General features: G+C 48.0%; 1 protein-coding gene across 1 annotated transcript in view; it reads right to left on the bottom strand.

Moving 5' to 3' along the window:
• The window catches only part of LOC310702562 (uncharacterized protein), a 28,450-nt gene extending 10,248 nt beyond the window's left edge, over positions 1-18,202 (bottom strand). The window contains exons 1-2 of the mRNA XM_083494323.1: positions 18,104-18,202; positions 17,738-17,911 (exon numbers count right to left, since the gene is read on the bottom strand). Coding sequence (XP_083350449.1) covers positions 17,738-17,870 — 133 coding nt within the window. The 5' untranslated portion in view covers positions 17,871-17,911; positions 18,104-18,202. The remainder of the gene's footprint in view (positions 1-17,737; positions 17,912-18,103) is intronic.
• Between the last annotated feature and the right edge of the window lie 1,528 nt (positions 18,203-19,730).

Below are 19,730 nucleotides of genomic sequence, written 5' to 3' on the forward strand. Positions count from 1 at the left end.
TGGCAGTGAGAACATTGCCAATTAATTGCCAAAAATTGGAAAAAAGAAATAATTCCAACAAAAAAAGCTCTTTTTGGAGGAGGGTCCCTGGCACTCAGGGAGAGACCATACATTTTGTAACTACTCCAGGTCAACGCTATCTTTCCCCTTAATTCTTCATGACGTTTCCTAAAACCAGTTATACCATATGCCTTATACCATTTTCTAAAATTCTATGATTATCCCTGCTGTGTTTTATTTAATGGAAATTGAGACTGGTTTCCTAGGTGAAGCTTTTTCCACGTTCTAAACAGTCCCCTGCAGGAAATATTTCATGGAAAATTAGATTCACCAACTGAATGAAGCTCTTTCTACATTCCAAGCACTGATATGGTTTCTGACCTGTATGAAGCTTTTTCCAAACACTCCCCTGTATGAAGTATCTCATGGGAATTGTGGGTGGAGCTGCGAAGGAAGCAGCACTAATTTCTCCCCCCCCTTAGTTCTTTCTTGTGAAGTGAGGCTCTCCTTCTGAATGAAGAGCTTTCCTTGATGGGAAGTGTACTGGGAGCTCTGACTAAAGTTCTCTCCACACTCTGAATATTTATATGGGTTCTCCATTGTGTGGATTATCTTGTTGTCTCCTTTCTTCTTCCTTTCCAATTCGCCACCTACAATCTGCTGTTATATGGCAGTATTATCATTAATAATAATAATAATAATCCTAGCCTGAGGAAGAAATTGAGCCTGAAATGACTGAACAATGCAAATAAATACTTGTGACAGAGGAAGAAGGGAAGGGAGTTACTGCCTTTTTTGGCTGGTATTAGCTAACTTATTTATGGGAACCGGAGATTCAAAAAGCCTGGCTCTTTCCAGGGATGGATTTAATTTGGCTCAGTCATGGAATCCGCTCCAGCTCCAAGCTCAGTCATTTCTTTGCTCAACCAAAAACAGAGAGACGCAGAAAGGGAAAGAGAAAATTGACAGGATGTACCTCCACGTCCCTAAGATCTCTGAAGCCTACATTGAAGAAGGCCTGGGCAGCTCAGACCAGCCTCATCATGTTTGAAAAGGCAGGACTGGTGGAAAAATATTCCCAGACAGAACAGGAGATACATCTCCTATTGAGAATTTTCCATTCCAGGAGAGTTGTGGGCGTGTTAACATCTCAGATGCTGTAGGTGGCGCTATTGGGCTCCCTCAAAATAGAGGAGGTTTGTCCTTCAGAGATCTGTATGGAATATCAAAACTGATCTTATGATCCAGCAGGGAGCCTTACCAGAGAGGCCACGATCCCACGATTCTCCTCATTGACTTCCTTCTGCAGAAGGATCCAGCAAAGCCCAGTCCTCCTCTGTGAAAGGAACAGCTATGTCTTCAAAGCACACTGGACCCTAAGAGAAAAAGGGAGCGTAAAGATGATCGTCTACACATTGCTCTGTTCTTTTCTGTAACAATTTTCTTGTGTATTTATATGATGGGTATTAATCTTTGTGTAGGTGGGGCAATTCCATAAAATAATAATTTTATTATCTATATGGCACTCATTTTCAAGTAAATCTTTGCAAGCATTCCCATTTTCCAGATGGAAAGACCTCCTCTCTCTTCATCTGGTGGGGTGGACCCTCCCAATGCCCTCAAGCGAACTTCAAGGGGCACCAGGAGGGGGAGGGGAGGGAATGTTGGTTGGTTGGCATCCATCTGTCTTAGGAGACCATGGAAGGGTGTGTCTTTGGGAGTGAGATCCGGGGGAGAGACATGTGTTTTTTGTGTGTGTTTTTTTAAAATAATATTTATTACTTTTAATGAAAATAAGAAAAGAAATAAGAAAGAACAAAAAAAACACAAATGAAACATTACAATACAAAGACAGTACAATACATAAAAACACAATACAATAAATAACAATACAATGCACAAACAATACAGTGTATATAGCAAAACTTTCTCCTAAATTATCTTTCATTTACTTGTTTCCTTGACCTCCTCACACCTCCCCTTTTTGTATTCTAGTTCAGTTATCTATTTCAGCAAATCCTTTCCAACTTTCCCTGTTTTTTATCCTCTAATTTATCTTAATATAATATAACTTTACCTGTCCTCTTTTCCTCCATTAACAATCTTTATTTCTCACCTATTCCTTTATAGACATGTGTTGTTGCATCTGGGACAGAGGAAGTGGTCCGGTTGTGCTGCTGCAGATGCAGAAGGGCTTTTCTTCTCCCTGTGCTCCCCCCATGTGCAAATGTTCCCGTCTGGCTGCAGCCTCTGTTCACAAATGTGACTTTTCCCTCCATCTGAAGGGGGTTTATTTTCTTGACCCAAAGTCCCCTCCCCCAAAAGGAAGGCAGCATCTGGATCCCAAGGAAGAATAGGGCAGCAGACCTCCTGCGAAGTGGCCCCTCCCTGGCTTGGCAGAGGACAAGGGAGGACCCTCTGCTCCCTGACTTGGGGGGTCTCTCCCCACCATGCATGATCTGAACAGGGACCCCCATGCCCCCTCCCTGCACCCCTGGGACTCCTTTCTCCCCATTGCACCCTCAGGGGGGAGAGAGAGGTGACTCACCGGATTCCAGGAGGGGCACCAAGGAAGCTTTTGCAAAGGAGAGGGAAGAAAGCAGGAAGGGAGGGGGAGGGAGGGCCTTCTGCTCTGGAGGACCTTGCCCCCTCCCCCTTCACTTCCCGTCCTCTCTAGGAATCCAACTCTGCTCCATTTAACCCTTACAAAGCCTAGCGCACCCCTCCCTCTCCCTGCCTTCAGTTTTCCTGCTTCTGCGCCTGCGCTCTAGGGGCTGCCCCCTTCCCTCCCTCTTTCTCCCTCTGGATCAAGGACTCTGCCCCAAGGAGCCCACATCCAAGCAGACTAACTGCAAGGGAGACCGGGGGGGGGGGGGGTCCCTTGGCTCTCCCCCAACATAGAGACTCCTGGATCCCAAGGAAAGGCTGGGAGGGAGAAGAGGCGAAGGGCTGCCTAGTGGCGGGAGGTGCCTTGAGCTCAGAAATGGCTCCCTCAAGACACCCCTCCAAAAAACACCCTCCAGCTCAGCGGGGGGGGGTGGAGGGGGGCTTCCCAGCCGGGAGACCCCTCCCCTCCCGAAAATAATCCCCGCCCTCAAGTGGATTTTTCTGCTTCTGCAGCCGCTTTTCATTCCAGGAAAAGAGACGGAGGAGGAAACGTCTCAGGCGAGGAAGGAAAGGCACCTGCGGTCCTGGGGGGGGCAGGTGTGGAAGCCCAGGAGGGGGGGGGCGCGTGTTGCTCAGGGGGGCAATCAATAATAATGATTGGAAAGGGGGGGGAAGACCAGGATGGTGGAGAGAGGGTACCAGGCTCCAGTTCAAAGCAAGAGGGACCCCTGCCATTCTTTCCCTGCATTTCCTGTCAGAAAACCAGTTTCTACTGGGCTCCCAGAACCACATGGAGGCAGGAGACCCCATTTCCCACCCCAGAGCAGGGCTGGACCAATCAGAAGCCTCTCCATTGGACAGCTGGCCAATCCCCTTTCAGATTCCCCTGGGCCTCCTCCTCTCCTTCGCTGGTTTCCTGAGGGAGTTTTCCCCCTGAGTTTCTCTCATGGCTGCTCCCCCTCCCAGCTTATCCTTAATTTCTCCTTCCTTCTCTTCCTGTTCCTCTTTCCCCTCATTGTTTGGGGGCAGCTGGATTCCCCCCAGGCCCAGGCAGGCCGTTTAGGAGCCCAGGGAGACGGCAGGGCCAGGAGAAGGCGTTTCCCGCCCTTTTCCAAAATAGGCGGGAACGCCATTTTGTTTATTCCAGAGGCCCCAGCCGCTCCCAGAGACGCCATGGATCCCCTGTGGGCCTCGGGGGTCCCACGCTCTCGGGGTCTCTCCGCCCGAATGAAGGAGGGCGGCACCTTTGGCTCTCAGCCGCCTTCCTGCCATGATGGCTTGGCCTCCGCAGGGCAGCCTCTCTCCTCACCATGTTGGCCCCACGGAGGAGGCCTCTCCATTGGGAGATGCCAGGCAAGCGGCCTTGAGGGATCCACCAGGGGGCCAGGAGGGAAAGGCCCTCTGTTTCGGAGGCCCAAGGAGGAGGAGAATAACAGTAGTAGTAGTAGTAAGGGCTTTATCCCCTCAAAGGTGGAGGGTTCCCTCAGGGGAGTTTGACCCCTGGAGCAGCATCCTTGGTCACCCCAAGAGTCAGTGCTAGGAGAAGGGCTCCACCTGCAGGCCTAGGGGAAAGAGGGCTTGTTCTGTAGACGAGGCTGGAGACTCCCCTTCTAGCCCCTTGGGGTCCCAGGAGCCCTTTCTGGATGGCCCTCACTTGCCCCCAAATGGGCCAAGACATCTGTTCCTCCCCCTCAGGCAGTAGTTCAACAGGAAAAGTCATTCCCACTCCTGATCCCTGCGGGTCTCAGGAGGCAGTGGGGGGACTTTAGGGAACTGGCTGAACTGGGGTCCTCCCAGTCCAGCCCAGACTCAGCCTCAGAAGAGGAAGCCATTGCGGAGAAGAACCAGACTTGGCTGTTCTCTGCTGAGGGTCTCCTGCCTTTTTTCCAAGGCTTCCTGCGGGTGCCATGGCCAGAGGAAGAGACAGGGGCCCCAATCTGAATCCCCTGCAGGGCCCTGGGGAGCAAGCAGAGCCTGCCTCAGTTTCCTTCCCCAAGGCTTTGGGGGAACCTTGGGGTGCGGAAGGAGGAGCCCCAAATGGAGCTCAGACTCCTGGCAAGTGGGGAAAGGAGCATGATATGGCCCTTTCCAGATGAGTCTCAATACAATACGATAATCTTTATTGTCATTGTCCCATACAGAACAACGAAATTGAAAAATGTACATCAGACATTCAAAAACCAACAAGCCTGCTATCCCAACCTGGTCAGCCCCCTAAAAACTCTGATACCCCATAATTAAATACAATATACTCTCATGGAGACTACCTTACACTGCATCTAAAACCAAAATCACATTTGGATAGAAACTGTTTCTCAGGTGGCTAGTCCTAGTCTTTATAACCCTGTACCTTCTTCCAGATGGCAGAAGCTGAAAGAGATCATTTCCGGGGTGATAAAGTCCATCATGGCCCCCAAGCCGGCTGCCGGACGATCCATCGATCTCCCGTAGTCACGCAGTATGAGTGCTTAGTGACACGAGTTTCCTGAAATATTTTGCCTCATTACAGGGCTCATACACAGCTTTTATCAGCAGATAATGCACAGCCAGAAGTCGCACTTAGGAGAGCATTATTTACAAGCTTTTATTCAGCGTTGATCAGAACAAAGAAAGAACTGACTGTCTGCGTCAGTGTCTTCGACAGAGAGAGAGAACGAAAGCAATAGCAAACATAAACATCCTGTGAACAGGAAATACGCAGGCTCTGTGACTCACAGCCTGCTCCCTTTTAAGGTGGAACGGAAATATCCTAACATCCTCCCCCTTTCCGTGTAACCTGTAGTACCTGTGGTTCACCCAATTGTAACCTTTGTATGTAAACCTTTAGTTGTTCTCTGTTAACAACCTTAGACAACAGATCGGCAGGAATTTCATTTCCTGGCATGTAGGACACCTGAATGAGTCCTTTCTGAATACACTCTCTTGCACAATGTTGCTTAGTCTGCAAGTACTTGGTTCTTTGCTTGCAACTCTCTGAGTTCAGCAAAGCCAAACACTGTTGTGTATTGAGTCAAAGGATTTTATATCTGTATTATTATTGTCTGTATTTGCATTAGGGTAAAGTAACTGCCTTTTGGTTCCAGAGGGTACAGCTACTATTGGTTCATTTAAGCTGCTGTATTTGGATCCTCTGTCTTATTGGTTTCCTCCAAAAGGCAGGACTGTGATTGCCTGATATTGTTCCCTCCAAAATGTATCCTTTCTAGCTAGTCCCCTGTCCCTATAAATGTAGCTTTCCCCTCCTCAGACCTCAGTCTTGTTTGCTTTAATAAAGAAGTGTTACTAGAGAACGGTCTCCAGCATATTATGTCAAGAGAGCTGAAATCACAAACCCTACGTCACAACAACTGGCGACGAAGGTGGGATCCGGAATGCTGAGGAGCGGTTAAATGCAGCCCTGCCTCAGAGTCCGGATTGCAGCTAAGAACAAGACTCACTGGCCAGCTGAGAAGACGACCCTGCCCACAGGACAATGGAGAGTCCAAGGGTATTGGAGCCCTTCCAGCCATCAGAGCCCCACACGTGGTAAGACTACGTCGAACGCTTCGAGTTCTTCGCAGTGGCTCAAGGGATCACCGATGCCAAGGGCCACATTCCTGAGCTACTGTGGGCCTGAGACCTTCAAGCTGGCCAAGGCATTGCTTGCTCCAGCGAAACTAAGTGAGACATCTCTCAAAGATATTCTTGCCTGCCTAACAAGCCACTTGGCGCCTACTGAGACCAAGATGGCCCGGCGGATGGAGTTTCATAAGAGGCAGCAGCGTGCTGGGGAGTCTGTATCTGCATTTCTGGCTGAACTGCGGAAGCTCGCTCAGCACTGCAACTTCCAAAATCTGGAAGAGACTCTCCTGGATCGGTTTATCAGTGGTCTGAGCAGCAAGAAAGCCAGAAGACGCATCATGGCTAAAGAAGAGGTTACCCTTGCTTCAGCCTTGAAGGAGGCCACTGCCACGGAGAATTATGAAAGAGAGGAGCTTGATGCCAGTCGCAAGGCCCCTAAGCCACAGATAGAAGTTGCGCATGCCATGGACGAGCTAGAGGCTACTCCGAGCCAGAGCCCAGTCCGTGGGGTTGAGTCAGTGCGTCAGGCCTGCACAGTGCACAAAGATCACCGAGGCAGGTGCCCAGGTTGTGGCGGAAACCATGAGCAGAAGAGTTGTCGTTTCCGGGATGCTATGTGCCGGACGTGCGGGAAGACAGGTCACATTGCCAGGGTTTGTAGATCGGCGGCGTTGGGAGCGACAGGAGCACCTAGACTGGAGCATCACAGACTGCCCACAGCAACCCATTTTCTAAAGGACTGCCACTACGTAACGGAGATCAACGGGAGGGTCGTGCAGTTCCCAGCGCAAGGCAAGGCACAAGTCAAGGTGAAGATTGAGGGTCAGCAGTGCGACATGGAGGTGGACTCCGGATCTGGATTCACTATCGTGTCGGACCAGACTGCGAGGACATTCTTCCCCAGGGGTAAGTTGCCCCCTCTGGAGCCCTTCCCGGCAACCTTGCAGTCATACTCAGTGGGCCGCATCCATGTTATGGGAATGTGTGCCGTGAGAGTACAGTTCCGGGACAAACAGGCTGTACTCAAACTGGTGATTGCAAAGGGCAGTCGCCCCAGTCTCCTGGGCACTGACTGGTTCCCCGCCCTGGGACTGAGTATATCAGGGCTTAATTCAATCCAAACCTGCCCTGAGATGAGCGAGGCATTATGCAAAGAATTTGCTGGTCTCTTTAATGGAAAACTGGGTTGTTATAAAGGGCCCCCAGTTGACTTCGAGTTGGACCCTGGGGTGGCCCCAATCCGACTCAAAGCAAGGCGAGTGCCATTTGCACTGCAACCCAAATCGAAGCAGAGCTGGATAAATTGGTCAAGCAGGGAGTTCTCTCACCCGTGGACTCTGCTAAGTGGGAGACTCCAATCGCCACGCCCCTTAAAGCAAATGGGGAAGTCAGGATCTGTGCAGATTACAAATGCACTATCAATAAGGCACTCAGGGGAAACTCATACCCCATTCCAGTCGTATCACATCTTTTGGCTAAACTTGCTGGGGGCAAGGTGTTCGCTAAAATTGACCTGGCACAAGCTTACCAACAGCTGCCAGTAACCCCACAATCATCGGAAGCACAGAATATTGTCACTCATAAAGGGGCGTTCAGAGTTAACAGATTACAATTTGGAGTTTGTGTGGCCCCAGGGATTTTTCAAGGGCTCATGTAACGCCTGTTAAGAGGTCTGCCGGGGGTCTTGCCATTTTTTGATGACGTTTTGATTGCTGGAAAAGACCCACAGGAACTGGTTGCACGTGTCCGTGCAGCGTTGCTCAAGTTCAAGGAGGTGGGGTTGCAACTGAAAAAGGAAAAATGCAGTTTTGGGGTGCCAACTGTGGATTTCTTGGGGTTTAAAATTGATGCATCAGGCATCCACCCCACAGATACTAAGATTAAGGCCATCATCGAGGCACCACGACCACAGAACAAGATGGAGTTGCAGTCATTCCTGGGACTTATTAACTTTTATCATTCGTTCTTACTCCAGAAAGCTTCGGTAGCTGAACTATTACATAGACTGTTGCAGAAAAAGAATGTGTGGCGATGGGGGCAGGGGCAGCAGAAGGCCTTTGACTCTTTGAGAGGAATGCTGAGTAGCAGGAGCGTCCTTGCTCATTATGATGAGTCAAAGCCGCTGGTCCTGGCATGTGATGCCTCTCAATACGGCCTGGGGGCTGTGCTGAGTCATAGGGAACCGGATGGGTCGGAAAAGCCCATCTCTTTCTATTCCCGTACGTTGTCGCCCACGGAGCGCAACTATGCTCAAATTGACAAAGAGGCGCTTGCAATTGTGGCAGGAATCAAAAAGTTCCATGATTATTGTGTATGGTCACCATTTCTCCATTGAAACGGACCACAAACCACTGTTAGGGTTGTTCAACCCAAACAAACAAACGCCACAAATTCTCTCCCCCAGAATGTTGCGTTGGTCTATATTCCTGAACAGGTTCCAGTACACCTTGACCCATGTGCCGGGGAAATGGTTGTGCCACGCTGATGCGCTGAGTCGATTGCCCCTTCCTGGCAGGAGCACTGAGGATCCTGCTCCAGCGGAGCACATAATGATGCTGGAAATACTTCCAGGGGCTCCTGTAACGGCTACTGATATAGCTGAGAAAACGAGGAAAGATGCTGTTCTCTCCCGTGTGCTCACTTGGGTGGGGAAGGGGTGGCCAGGTGGTCCGCATGAAGACAAATTCAGGCCTTATGCGACAAGGCAGCACGAGTTGTCCATGCATAAGGGGTGTCTCCTGTGGGGAGATAGGGTGATCATCCCAGCACCACTGAGAAACAGGGTTCTTTAGACGCTTCACATGGGACACCCGGGAATGGTCAGGATGAAGTCGTTAGCCCGATGTTATGTGTGGTGGCCTGGAATGGACCAGAACATAGAACAATGGGTACGAACATGCAAGGCATGCCAAGAGGTGCGGCCAGAAGTGGCCAGAGCACCAGTCCACCGGTGGGAGCAGATCTCCCTGGAGCCGGCTGCACTTAGATTTTGCTGGGCCATTCCAAGGAAAGGTCTTTTTGGTTATCGTCAATGCATATTCCAAATGGTTAGAAGTGGTGATGGTCCCTAGCATGTCATCAGCAGCCGTAATCAACGTGTTGAGGCAGCTGTTTGCAACCCACGGGTTACCTGAGACCATTGTATCAGATAATGGGGCAGCTTTTGTATCCCAAGAATTCAGGGCATTCTTGGCTGATAATTTCATAAGAGGGGTCACATCCGCGCCCTTTCACCCATCCTCCAATGGGCAGGCTGAACGCATGGTAAGAACAGCCAAAGAATCCATTGCGCGCTTAATGGAGGGTAATTGGTCAGCTCACATCGCGCAAATGTTATTTTTGCAGCATGCGACGCCGTGTACTGCGACGGGCAAGTCGCCAGCTGAGCTGCTCTTGGGTAGAAGACTGGTAACGGTGCTGGATTATGTCCACCTGGATAAAATGCCAAACCGTAATTCAAGAGCAACCCCCCAGGCTGAGACTGACACAACAAGGTATCTCGCCCCTGAAGATCTGGTCTGGGTGAGGAACTATTCACGAGGTTTGCGGTGGGTGGCTGGTGTGGTCACCCGGGCTAGTGGACCTGTGTCCTATTATGTGACCTTGGAAAATGGGCAAGTGTGGAAGAGACATATAGATCAGCTGAGGCACCAGGCGCTCAGCAGGGAGGAGTCAGATAATTCATCCCTGGCTAACGACGCAGAGCTGCAAGACCAGAGTGAAAATGGCCCAGAGGTGCAGTCACCAGGGGCTTCAACAAATGAACCAGGGTCTGCTAGTCCTCATGATGATGAGGTACAGGTAGGGGACCCTGAGATGTCTGGGACTCCATCTGTTCCTGACGAAACCCCTAGAGCAGCCCCTCTACCACAGGTAACACCCAATCCAGAACCTGCAACACCTGTTGTCAGGAGATCAAGTAGAAGTTGTAGGACCCCACAGTACCTGAGAGATTACGTCTGCTGTGCTCACTAGGGGGGGGAGGGGTGTTGTGTATTGAGTTAAAGGATTTTATATCTGTATTATTATTGTCTGTATTTGCATTAGGGTAAAGTAACTGCCTTTTGGTTCCAGAGGGTACAGCTACTATTGGTTCATTTAAGCTGCTGTATTTGGATCCTGTCTTATTGGTTTCCTCCAAAAGGCAGGACTGTGATTGCCTGATATTGTTCCCTCCAAAATGTATCCTTTCTAGCTAGTCCCCTGTCCCTATAAATGTAGCTTTCCTCTCCTCAGACCTCAGTCTTGTTTGCTTTAATAAAGGAGTGTTACTAGAGAACTGTCTCCAGCATATTATGTCAAGAGAGCTGAAATCACAAACCCCACGTCACAACAAACACGATCTATTGTCTTGATACACTTGTACAGGACATTTTACAGACACTCTGATGTCCTTAAACAGTTACATCAACCATTCACAATCCATGAGTGAAAATGACAGAGCATTGAGTTCTGCTTCACAGGAACGTAGGCTCACTGTCGTCTGCTTCTTGCACAACCAGTCAAACAGGCAGTGGTTGTACATGTAGCATACCCCAGAAGTGCTCGTACCATCCGTGGTGTCACTTCCAAAACTTGCATCTGCAAAGATTTCAAGACCTCCAGTCTTCTGACTGGTGAACCTCAGCCTGTAGTGCATAGTCCCTTTCAAATAGCGGGCTATGCGCTTCAGAGCTTTCCAATCCTGAACAGTAGGATTGTTGGCATGTCTGCTAAGCAGGTTACAGCTTACAGCTATGTCAGGTCTTGAACATCTGGCAATGAAATTCAACTTCCCTAGAATGCATCTGTACAGTGTTGTGTCAGAAAACGCTTCATAAGTACTGTCTACCTGGTAACCTGTCACCATCGGTGTGTCTGCTGGGTTTGCCTCAACCCAATTCAACCTGGTTAATACATCAGCAATTTTCTGTGTTTGGTGTACCAGAAAATTACCTGCTTGGTCCCTCTCCACCTGCAGAGAAAGATAGTTGGATACCTCACGAAGATCCTTCATGTCAAAGTGCTCCTTCTGCTGAGCTAGGGTGCTTTGGTACAAAGCCTAATTCTTCCAAAACATCAGAAGATCATCAACAAAACATAAGCAATACAAAAAAATTCCTTCTAGTAGCACCTTAAAGACCAAAAAAAAGATTATCTATGCATCTCCTTTCAGCATGGTTTAGATTTTGTTGTAAGCGATGGTGTTTTCTGGTCACATCTGTTTGGATTCTGTGTCGGAAGCAGTCAATGTACAAGTCTGTAACATAATGTTTATGTTTATCTGTAACATAAATAGAGTTTGTTTTGCCCCTCCTCCTTGACAAACACACACGGATCAGCTTTGCCCTGGTGAAAACCTAGAGAAAGCAATTTCTCAGTGAGTTTTGTGTTCCAACACCTGGCACTCTGCTTGAGACCATATAAGGATTTCCGCAGTTTACAAACCATTCCCTTCTGTGTCTGCATCCCGTCTGGTGGAAGCATAAACAGCTCCTCGTTCAAAATCCCGTACATAAAAGCTGTATTAATGTCATGATGGGAAACATGCAGTTTCTCCTCCGCAGCGATCTTGAGCATCAGCCGAATGCTCTCATATTTGATGGTGGGTGAGTAGGTCTCGTGGTAATCCTGTCCTGGTACCTGTGAAAAACCTCTGACAACCAATCTGGCTTTGTGTCTGACAACCTTGCCATTCTGGTCTGTCTTGGCCTTGAAGACCCATTTGCTGCCAACCAGTCTCATCCCTGGGACTACCGGTACCAGTTCCCAAGTTTGGTTCCTGTTCAAGGAATCAACTTCAGCCTTCATGGCATTAAGCCAAGGCTCAGCATCTTTAGAGGTTAACTCCTGAACCTCTTTGAAGCTTGAAGGTTCCCACACCTTCTCTGAGCTACTAAGAACAGCAGTTGCTGTCTTAGCAAACTCATCAGCAAATCTCTTTGGAGGTCTGCCCTTGTGGCCCTCTCAGATCTGCGTACTAGACGCAAGTCTTCTGGACTCATCTCCTCTTTCTTAGGAGAAAAGTGACCAATGGTGAACGGTGGTTCTTCCAGTTCATTGTCAGACGCATCAGATGGTCTGACTGAGGCCTTTGCAGTCTTGTAGTCTGCTGTGTCATCACTGTCACTGACATCAGCAGCAGCACCGCCCACTGAGCTGGAATCCGAACTCTGATCATCATCATCATCATCCTCAGCAGCTTCCTCAGCTTTAGCTGCTTCCTTGACATCACCTTCATCCTCCTCTGGGTAACTCTGGAAAACTCCCACATTTCCCCCCACTTAGGATTGTACTCAACACTCCTTGTGAACTTAATAGAGTTAGTCATCCATACCCTGTATGCACTTTTTTCGTACCCCATGAACAAACCATGTACCCCACGCTTCCCAAGCTTGTTGCTTTGTGGGGTGTGTACCCACATGTCAGAACCAAAGATTCTCGTGTGCTTGATGTTGGGTTTCTTACCAAACATCTTCTCATAGGGGGTACAACCAATAGGTGATGACAATCTGCGATTAAAAGTGTAAGCAAAATTTGACAGAGCCTCCCCCCAAAACTTATCAGGGAGATTGGCATCATGCAACAAGGTTTTCATTCCTTGCAGCGTTTGATTTGCTCACTCCGCAAGCCCATTCATCCATGGCGATCTAGGCGTTGACAATTCATGCTGAATTCCCTTCTCAGTCAGGAAAGTTTCAAACTGCTGAGAAGTGAACTCCCCGCCCCGATCAGTAAAGAGACAGCCAATACATTTACCATGAACATTCTCCAACCAAGCACAGAATGCCTTGAACTTCAGAAACGCTTGTGATTTCTGCTCGAGCATAAACACATGAATGTACCTCGAAAAAGAATCAATTAGAACCATGAAGTACCTTGCTCCTCCCAGAGAGGGCGCAAGTGGACCTACCAGGTTGCATGCACTAGCTGGTAGGGTTTGGAAGCCTGCCTGCTAGACTCCTTGCCTTTTGGAGCAACCTTCACCTTGTTCTCTGCACAAGATACACATTTCATGTGAAACTTACAGGGTTTGATGGTCAAACCCTCAACCATCACTGGCATCTTGGCCAGTGCCTTCCAAGAGAGGTGACAAAACCTTCTGTGTGCATCATGAATGCATCCTGCATGAAGAACCTTTGTTAGTTTGTGCAACACAACAAGAATCAACATTAGACACAACAGCACCTTTGTCATCATAAATTGTACAGAACAATCCATCCATAAACTTTGCATGCAAAATGTCCTCTTTGCCTTTTCTGATGACACAAACGCTCCTCTTGAAGGAAATCTCAAAACCACGCCCAGTAAGCTGTGGGACACTGAGCAAGTTGCCTGCAGCGCCTGGAACATAAAGTACATCTTTGATGGTTGTGCACAGACTTGCCAGTCTCACAGTCCCTTCTCCTGTGATTTGCAACGTCTTTCCATCAGCCAGGTGGATCTCACCTTCTTGAGGTTTGAAGGAGATAAATAGGTGGCGGTCTTTCGCGACATGGCAATGGCACCAGAATCAACAACAAACCTGGCTTTGGCCGTCGGAGCAGTCTTTCTGGCAAGCAAAACCTTGTTTTCCACCAGCATGGGCTTTTGCAGCTTCCCCCCCTGCTCCTGGCCATCAGACGTGCCTTTAGCCTTTGGTGAAGCTGTGCCAGCAAACAAATCCTTGTTTTCCACTGGCATGGGCTTTTGCAGCTTGCCCCCCTGCTCCTGGCCATCAGACTTGCCTTTAGCCTTTGGTGAAGCTGTGCCAGGAAACAAAACCTTGTTTTCCACTGGTGTGGGCTCTTCACCCCCCCCTTCTGCTTCTGGCCATCTGCAGGCATCTGCCTCTGTTTACCTTTGCCCTTCCAGCCTCTGCAAAGGCGATGACCTTGGTTTCCATGAGAAACAGAGCTCTTTCCGCGGCAAACAGAAAAGCCTTGCTTTCGCTTTTCATCCACATACTTTTCAACGCAGTCTGTCACAGTCTTACTCTCCTGTAAGCGCTGTGAATCAGGGCCCATAACCTGCTGTTGGGATACTGCCAGGGAGATAAAGTCTATGAGGCGCACCTCGGTGGTTCAGATCATGTGTCCCTGCTTCTGACACCAGTGTACACACCCCTCAGGAAACAAGGCCAGCTATAAACACGGATGGTTACTCTGTGGCCAAAGGGAGCCTCTCAGCAGTTGCAGGACTGTTTCCAGGAGAACGATTGGAATATGTTCGACCATCAAGATCTAGAAACTTCTACATCAACAGTCCTGGATTATATTAGATTCGGCACAGGAAATGCATCAGGGAAAGGTATGTTAAGTTGTATCCGAATAGGAAGCTCTGGATGATGGGAGAGGTTAGGAGATTCTTGAAGGCCAGAAACTCTGCTTGTAGAACTGGGGACCGGATACCGTATGGTATACAAAGAGCGAACTTGAAAAGGGGTATCAGGAAAGCAAAAGTGGGTAAAGAACCATATTATATCTTGTCTGACAGTAGGACTTGACCCTTACCAGTTTGCATACAAGGCAAAGAGATCCACGGAGGATGCTGTGGCAATTGCTTTACATCCTGTCCTGACTCATTTGGAGAAGAAAGGGAACTATGTGAGATTGTTATTTGTAGACTTTCTACAGTTAATACTATTCTTCCACATAGATTGGTGCCCAAACTATTAGACCTGGGACTTCCACCGTGTTTGTGCAGGTGGATATTAAATTTTCTATCAAACCGTTCCAATAAATGATCAATAAATGATCATCATCATCTATTTTTTAGCATTTTTAATATTTTATATTGATTCCTTTATTTTGAATTTAGGAGGACACACATAGGAAGAGGACAGTTGCAGGTCTGAGGGACCTGCAAGGAACGCAGGGAAGGAAGGATCTCTCTGGTTGGGATACGGGGGAAGAGGGAGTCACACAGGGGAGAAGTGGGGGAGCCTGCCTTTCTATGTGCTGACGAATGATATGATATATATGATACAAATGTCATAAACAGTATTTTTAGTTTATATCCCCCCCTTTCTCTTTTCTATACAATTGTATTTTGTAAGGGTTGTTTAATATTTTTTCTTTTATTTCTCTTTTTTGGTTTCCCCACTGTGTGAATTCTTTGATGGCAAGTGAGATGGGAGCTACTTCTGAAGCTCTTTCCACATTTCAAGCACTGATAGGGTTTCTCCCCTGTATGAATTCTGTGATGGCAAGTGAGATCGGAGCTATTAGTGAAGCTCTTTCCACATTCCAAGCACTGATAGGGTTTCTCCCCTGTATGAATTTTGTGATGCAAAGTGAGCTGTGTCCACTTCCGGAAGTTCTTTCCACATTCAAAGCACTGATAGGGTTTCTCTCCTGTATGTATTCTTTGATGTGAAGTGAGACTGTGGCTCTGACTGAAGCTCTTTCCACACTGCAAGCACTGATAGGGTTTCTCTCCTGTATGGATTCTTTGATGGGAAGTGAGATTCACCTTCTGACTGAAGCTCTTTCCACATTCGAAGCAGTGATAGGGTTTCTCCCCTGTATGAATTCTTTGATGGAACGTGAGATTCGCCTTCTGACTGAAGCTCTTTCCACATTCCAAGCAGTGATACGGTTTCTGCCCTCTATGAACTCTTTGATGGGAAATGAGAGTGTCTTTCCGCCTGAAGCTCTTCCCGCATTCGAAGCACTGATAGGGTTTTTCTCCTGTATGAATTCTTTGATGCAAAGTGAGTTTGTCCCCCTTCCCGAAGCTCTTCCCGCATTCAAAGCACCGATAGGGTTTTTCTCCTGTATGAATTCTTTGATGGGAAGTGAGCCTGTGGCTCTGGCTGAAGCTCTTCCCACATTCCAGGCAATGATAGGGTTTCTCCCCAGTATGAATTCTTCGATGGGAAGTGAGATGTGCACTTTGACTAAAGCTCTTTCCACATTCCAAGCACTGATAGGGTTTCTCCCCAGTATGAATTCTGTGATGCAAAGTGAGCTTGGCCCTTTGACTGAAGTTCATTCCACATTCCAAGCACTGATAGGGTTTCTCCCCTGTATGAATTCTGCGATGGCAAGTGAGATGGGAGCTATTAGTGAAGCTCTTTCCACATACCAAGCAGTGATAGGGTTTCTCCCCTGTATGAATTCTTTGATGGGAAGTGAGATGTGTGCTTTGATTAAAGCTCTTCCCACATTCCAAGCACTGATAGGGTTTCTCCCTACTCTGTGCTCTTTCGTGTGAAGTAAGGCTATCCCTCTGAACGAAGCTCTTTCTTTGACGGGAGGTGGACTGGGAGCTCTGACGGATGTTCTCTCCACACTCTGAATATTTATATGACTTCTCCACTATGTGGATTCTGTTGTGCTCCCCCTTGTTCTTCCCTTCCAGTTCATCACCATCTGCAATGAAGAGAGAAGCGAATTAGAGCCTCAAGAAGAAATGGAGTTCCAGATCATTGAACAAAGTTAATGAATACTTGTGATAGAGGAAGAACTAAAATAGTTAGATGTGGGGCCTTTCTATAGTTTTCACTGCCTTTGTTGGCTGGTATTTACTGACATATTGCTTGGCTTTTATCTGGAATGGATCTTGCTCAATCCTGGAATCCACTCCATCTCCAAGGTCAGTCATCTCTTTGGTCACTCAAATGCAAACAGAAGCAAAAACAACAAGCCTGACAGAATTTACATCAACTTCCCTAAAAACTCTGAAGCCGGCATTTAAGAAGGCCTGGGTGGTTCAGAGAATCCTGGTCACTGTTTTAAAAGGCATGACTAGACGAAGAACATTCACAGAGGAAACAATTGATATCCCTCCATTCTGGGTTCACGGTGGGAGATGTTAGAATCCCAGATGCTGTTGGTCTCCAGCCAAAGAGTTGAAGTTCATCACATACTGGTATGTATGGAACGTCCACACCTTGTCTGTGAAACAAACAGCAACATCTTCACCTGAACACTCCCCGTCAGCTGTTGCCTCAATCTGGTTGGCCTAAATTTAAATTAATACGTAAATCGCTTTCTTCTCTTTGAACCCCCCTCCCATGTCCATGAGGAGACCAACTCTGTATTGTTTCATTAGCAACAGAAGAGGAAAAGTGACTATAACTCAGTTCAAACCCATTCATGAACCCAGAACTAATACACCGACCACAAATGATGAACCGTATGTTAAAAATAATCCTGCAAAATTATTCTGCTATTTTTGATATGCAAATGGCATGCGAAGACTTAGTCTACGTATTTGTATCATTTATTAGTCCTACGTTCCTTGTTTTTAAAAGAAAATAAAAAGTTATTCCAAAAGGAAAAAGACAACACATAGAGGCCCCATCTGCATTCAAATTGCAAAGCGGGATCAGTGAGTTGTCTGACATTGGCAGGGCATTCAGATCACAGAACTGGTTTTAGACCTTTTGAGAGCTGCGGTGGCCGGGGAGCTGTGACCTATTCCTAGCTCAAATTGCCTGCAGATGACAAAGGAGCAGGCAGGCAGGTGGGGGAGCCCGAAAAGGTGCTCCCCTTCTCCATCTCTATCTGCCTGCCTGCCTCCCCCCACCCCCTAGCTGAGTAAGCCCCTATACCTCTCTGGCTCCATCCATCCAGGTCCCCATCTCCACTCTCCTGGAACTCACCAGATCTCTCGGAGGTCCCTGGGAGGGAACGCTCAGTGGTTGAGAGGAGGGATGCAGGAGACAACCTGACCAGGTCAACCGTCCATCTTTCCCCTTCCATCCTCACTAGCTTTGAAGGATCTGTGTCTGTCATCCTTCCTGAGGAGTCAAGGAGCCAAAAGAAGCTGCAGGGTCCTGGGAGAGAGGAAGAAGCAAAGGCAGTCTCGGAGGCCCTGCAGGGATTTTCTGGCTGGAGGGGAAGCCTCCCAATATGTTGGGGGCCCCACCCACAGCAAAATCCCTGCTTTATCTCATTTCTGGCCAAAGAGCTTTCCCTCTTCACCCTCCATCCATCCATGTCCCCATCTCCACTCTCCTGGAACTCACCAGATTTCTCAGAGGCCCCTGGGAGGGAACGCTCAGAAGTTGTGGGGAGCGATGCAGGAGACAACCTGACCAGGTCAACCGTCCATATCGTCCTGTGACGTTAACATATAATAATAATAGTAATAAATTTTTATTTATACCCCCCTCCCCAGCCAAGACCGGGCTCAGGGAGGCTAACAACGAATAATAAAAAGTTGATTAAAATACAATTTAAAAGATTCAGATACAACATTAAAACATTAGGATGCAGTCTCTTCATAGGAGGAGAAAGGAAAGAGAAAGAGGGGGAGGGAATCAAACTGATTCTAAGACAAAGGCCAGGTGGATCAACTCTGTCTTACAGGCCCTGCGGAAAGGAATCAGATCCTGCAAGGACCTGGTCTCATGAGGCAGAGCGTGCAACCAGGTCGGAGCCAGAGTTGAAAAGGCCCTGGCTCTGGTTGAAGCTAATCTAACTTCCTTAGGGCCCGGGACCATTAGGGTGTTGCTATTTATGGACCTTGAGGCTCTCCGTGGGGCATACCGGGAGAGGCGGTCCCATAGGTACGAGGGTCCTAGGCTGTGAAGGGCTTTAAAGGTCAAAAGCAGCACCTTAAATCTGACCCTGTACTCCACCGGGAGCCAGTGCAGCTTGAAAAGCACAGGGTGAATATGCTCCCTTGGCATAGACCCCGTGAGGAGCCTCACTGCAGCATTCTGCACCCGCTGGAGTTTCTAGGACAGCTTCAAAGGCAGACCCGCGTAGAGCGAATTACAGTAGTCAAGCCTGGAGGTGACCATCGCATGGATCACTGTGGTCAGGTCGGGGCAGGAAAGGTAAGGGACCAACTGCTTGATGCGGCGAAGGTGGAAAAATGTCACCTTGGCTGTTGCTGTAACTTGCGCCTCCATGGAAAGGGAGGCGTCAAGGATTACACCCAAGTAGATTCAGAGCTGATGAAGCGGCTGGGCCAAAGCTGAAAGGTAAGCTGGATGTGGTCAAAAATGAGATGGCAAGAAAAAATATTGACATCCTGGGCATCAGTGAACTAAATTGGACAGGGATGGGCAAAATCAGTTTAGATGACCATCGTAACTACTACTGTGGGCAAGAATCCCGTAAAAGAAATGGAGTGGCCCTCATAGTCAAGAAGAGTGGCAAAAGCTGTACTAGGATGCAATCTCAAAAATGATAGAATGATCTTGATATGAATCCAAGGCAGACCTACAAGAAATTGAATACAGATTTCCAAAGAATAGCAAGGGAGAGACAAGAAGGCCTTCTTAAACGAGCAATGAAAAGAAATAGAGGAAAACAATAGAATGGGAAAAACCAGAGACCTGTTCAATAAAATAGGAGATATGAAAGATCATACAAAGATTGCCATAATAAAGGACAAAAGTGGAAAGGACCTAACAGAAGCAGAAGACATCAAGAAGAGGTGGCAAGAATACACAGAGGAATTATACCAGAAAGATACGGATGTCTCGTACACCCAGGTAGTGTGGTTGCTGACCTTGAGCCAGACATCCTGGAGAGTGAAGTCAAATGGGCCTTAGAAAGCACTGCAAATAACAAGGCCAGTGGAAGTGATGGTATTGCAGCTGAACTATTTAAACTTTTAAAAGATGATGCTGTTAAGGTGCT

The sequence above is a fragment of the Podarcis liolepis genome, assembly GCF_965112155.1.
Source record: "Podarcis liolepis genome assembly, chromosome: 3".
Lineage (NCBI taxonomy): Eukaryota > Metazoa > Chordata > Lepidosauria > Squamata > Lacertidae > Podarcis > Podarcis liolepis.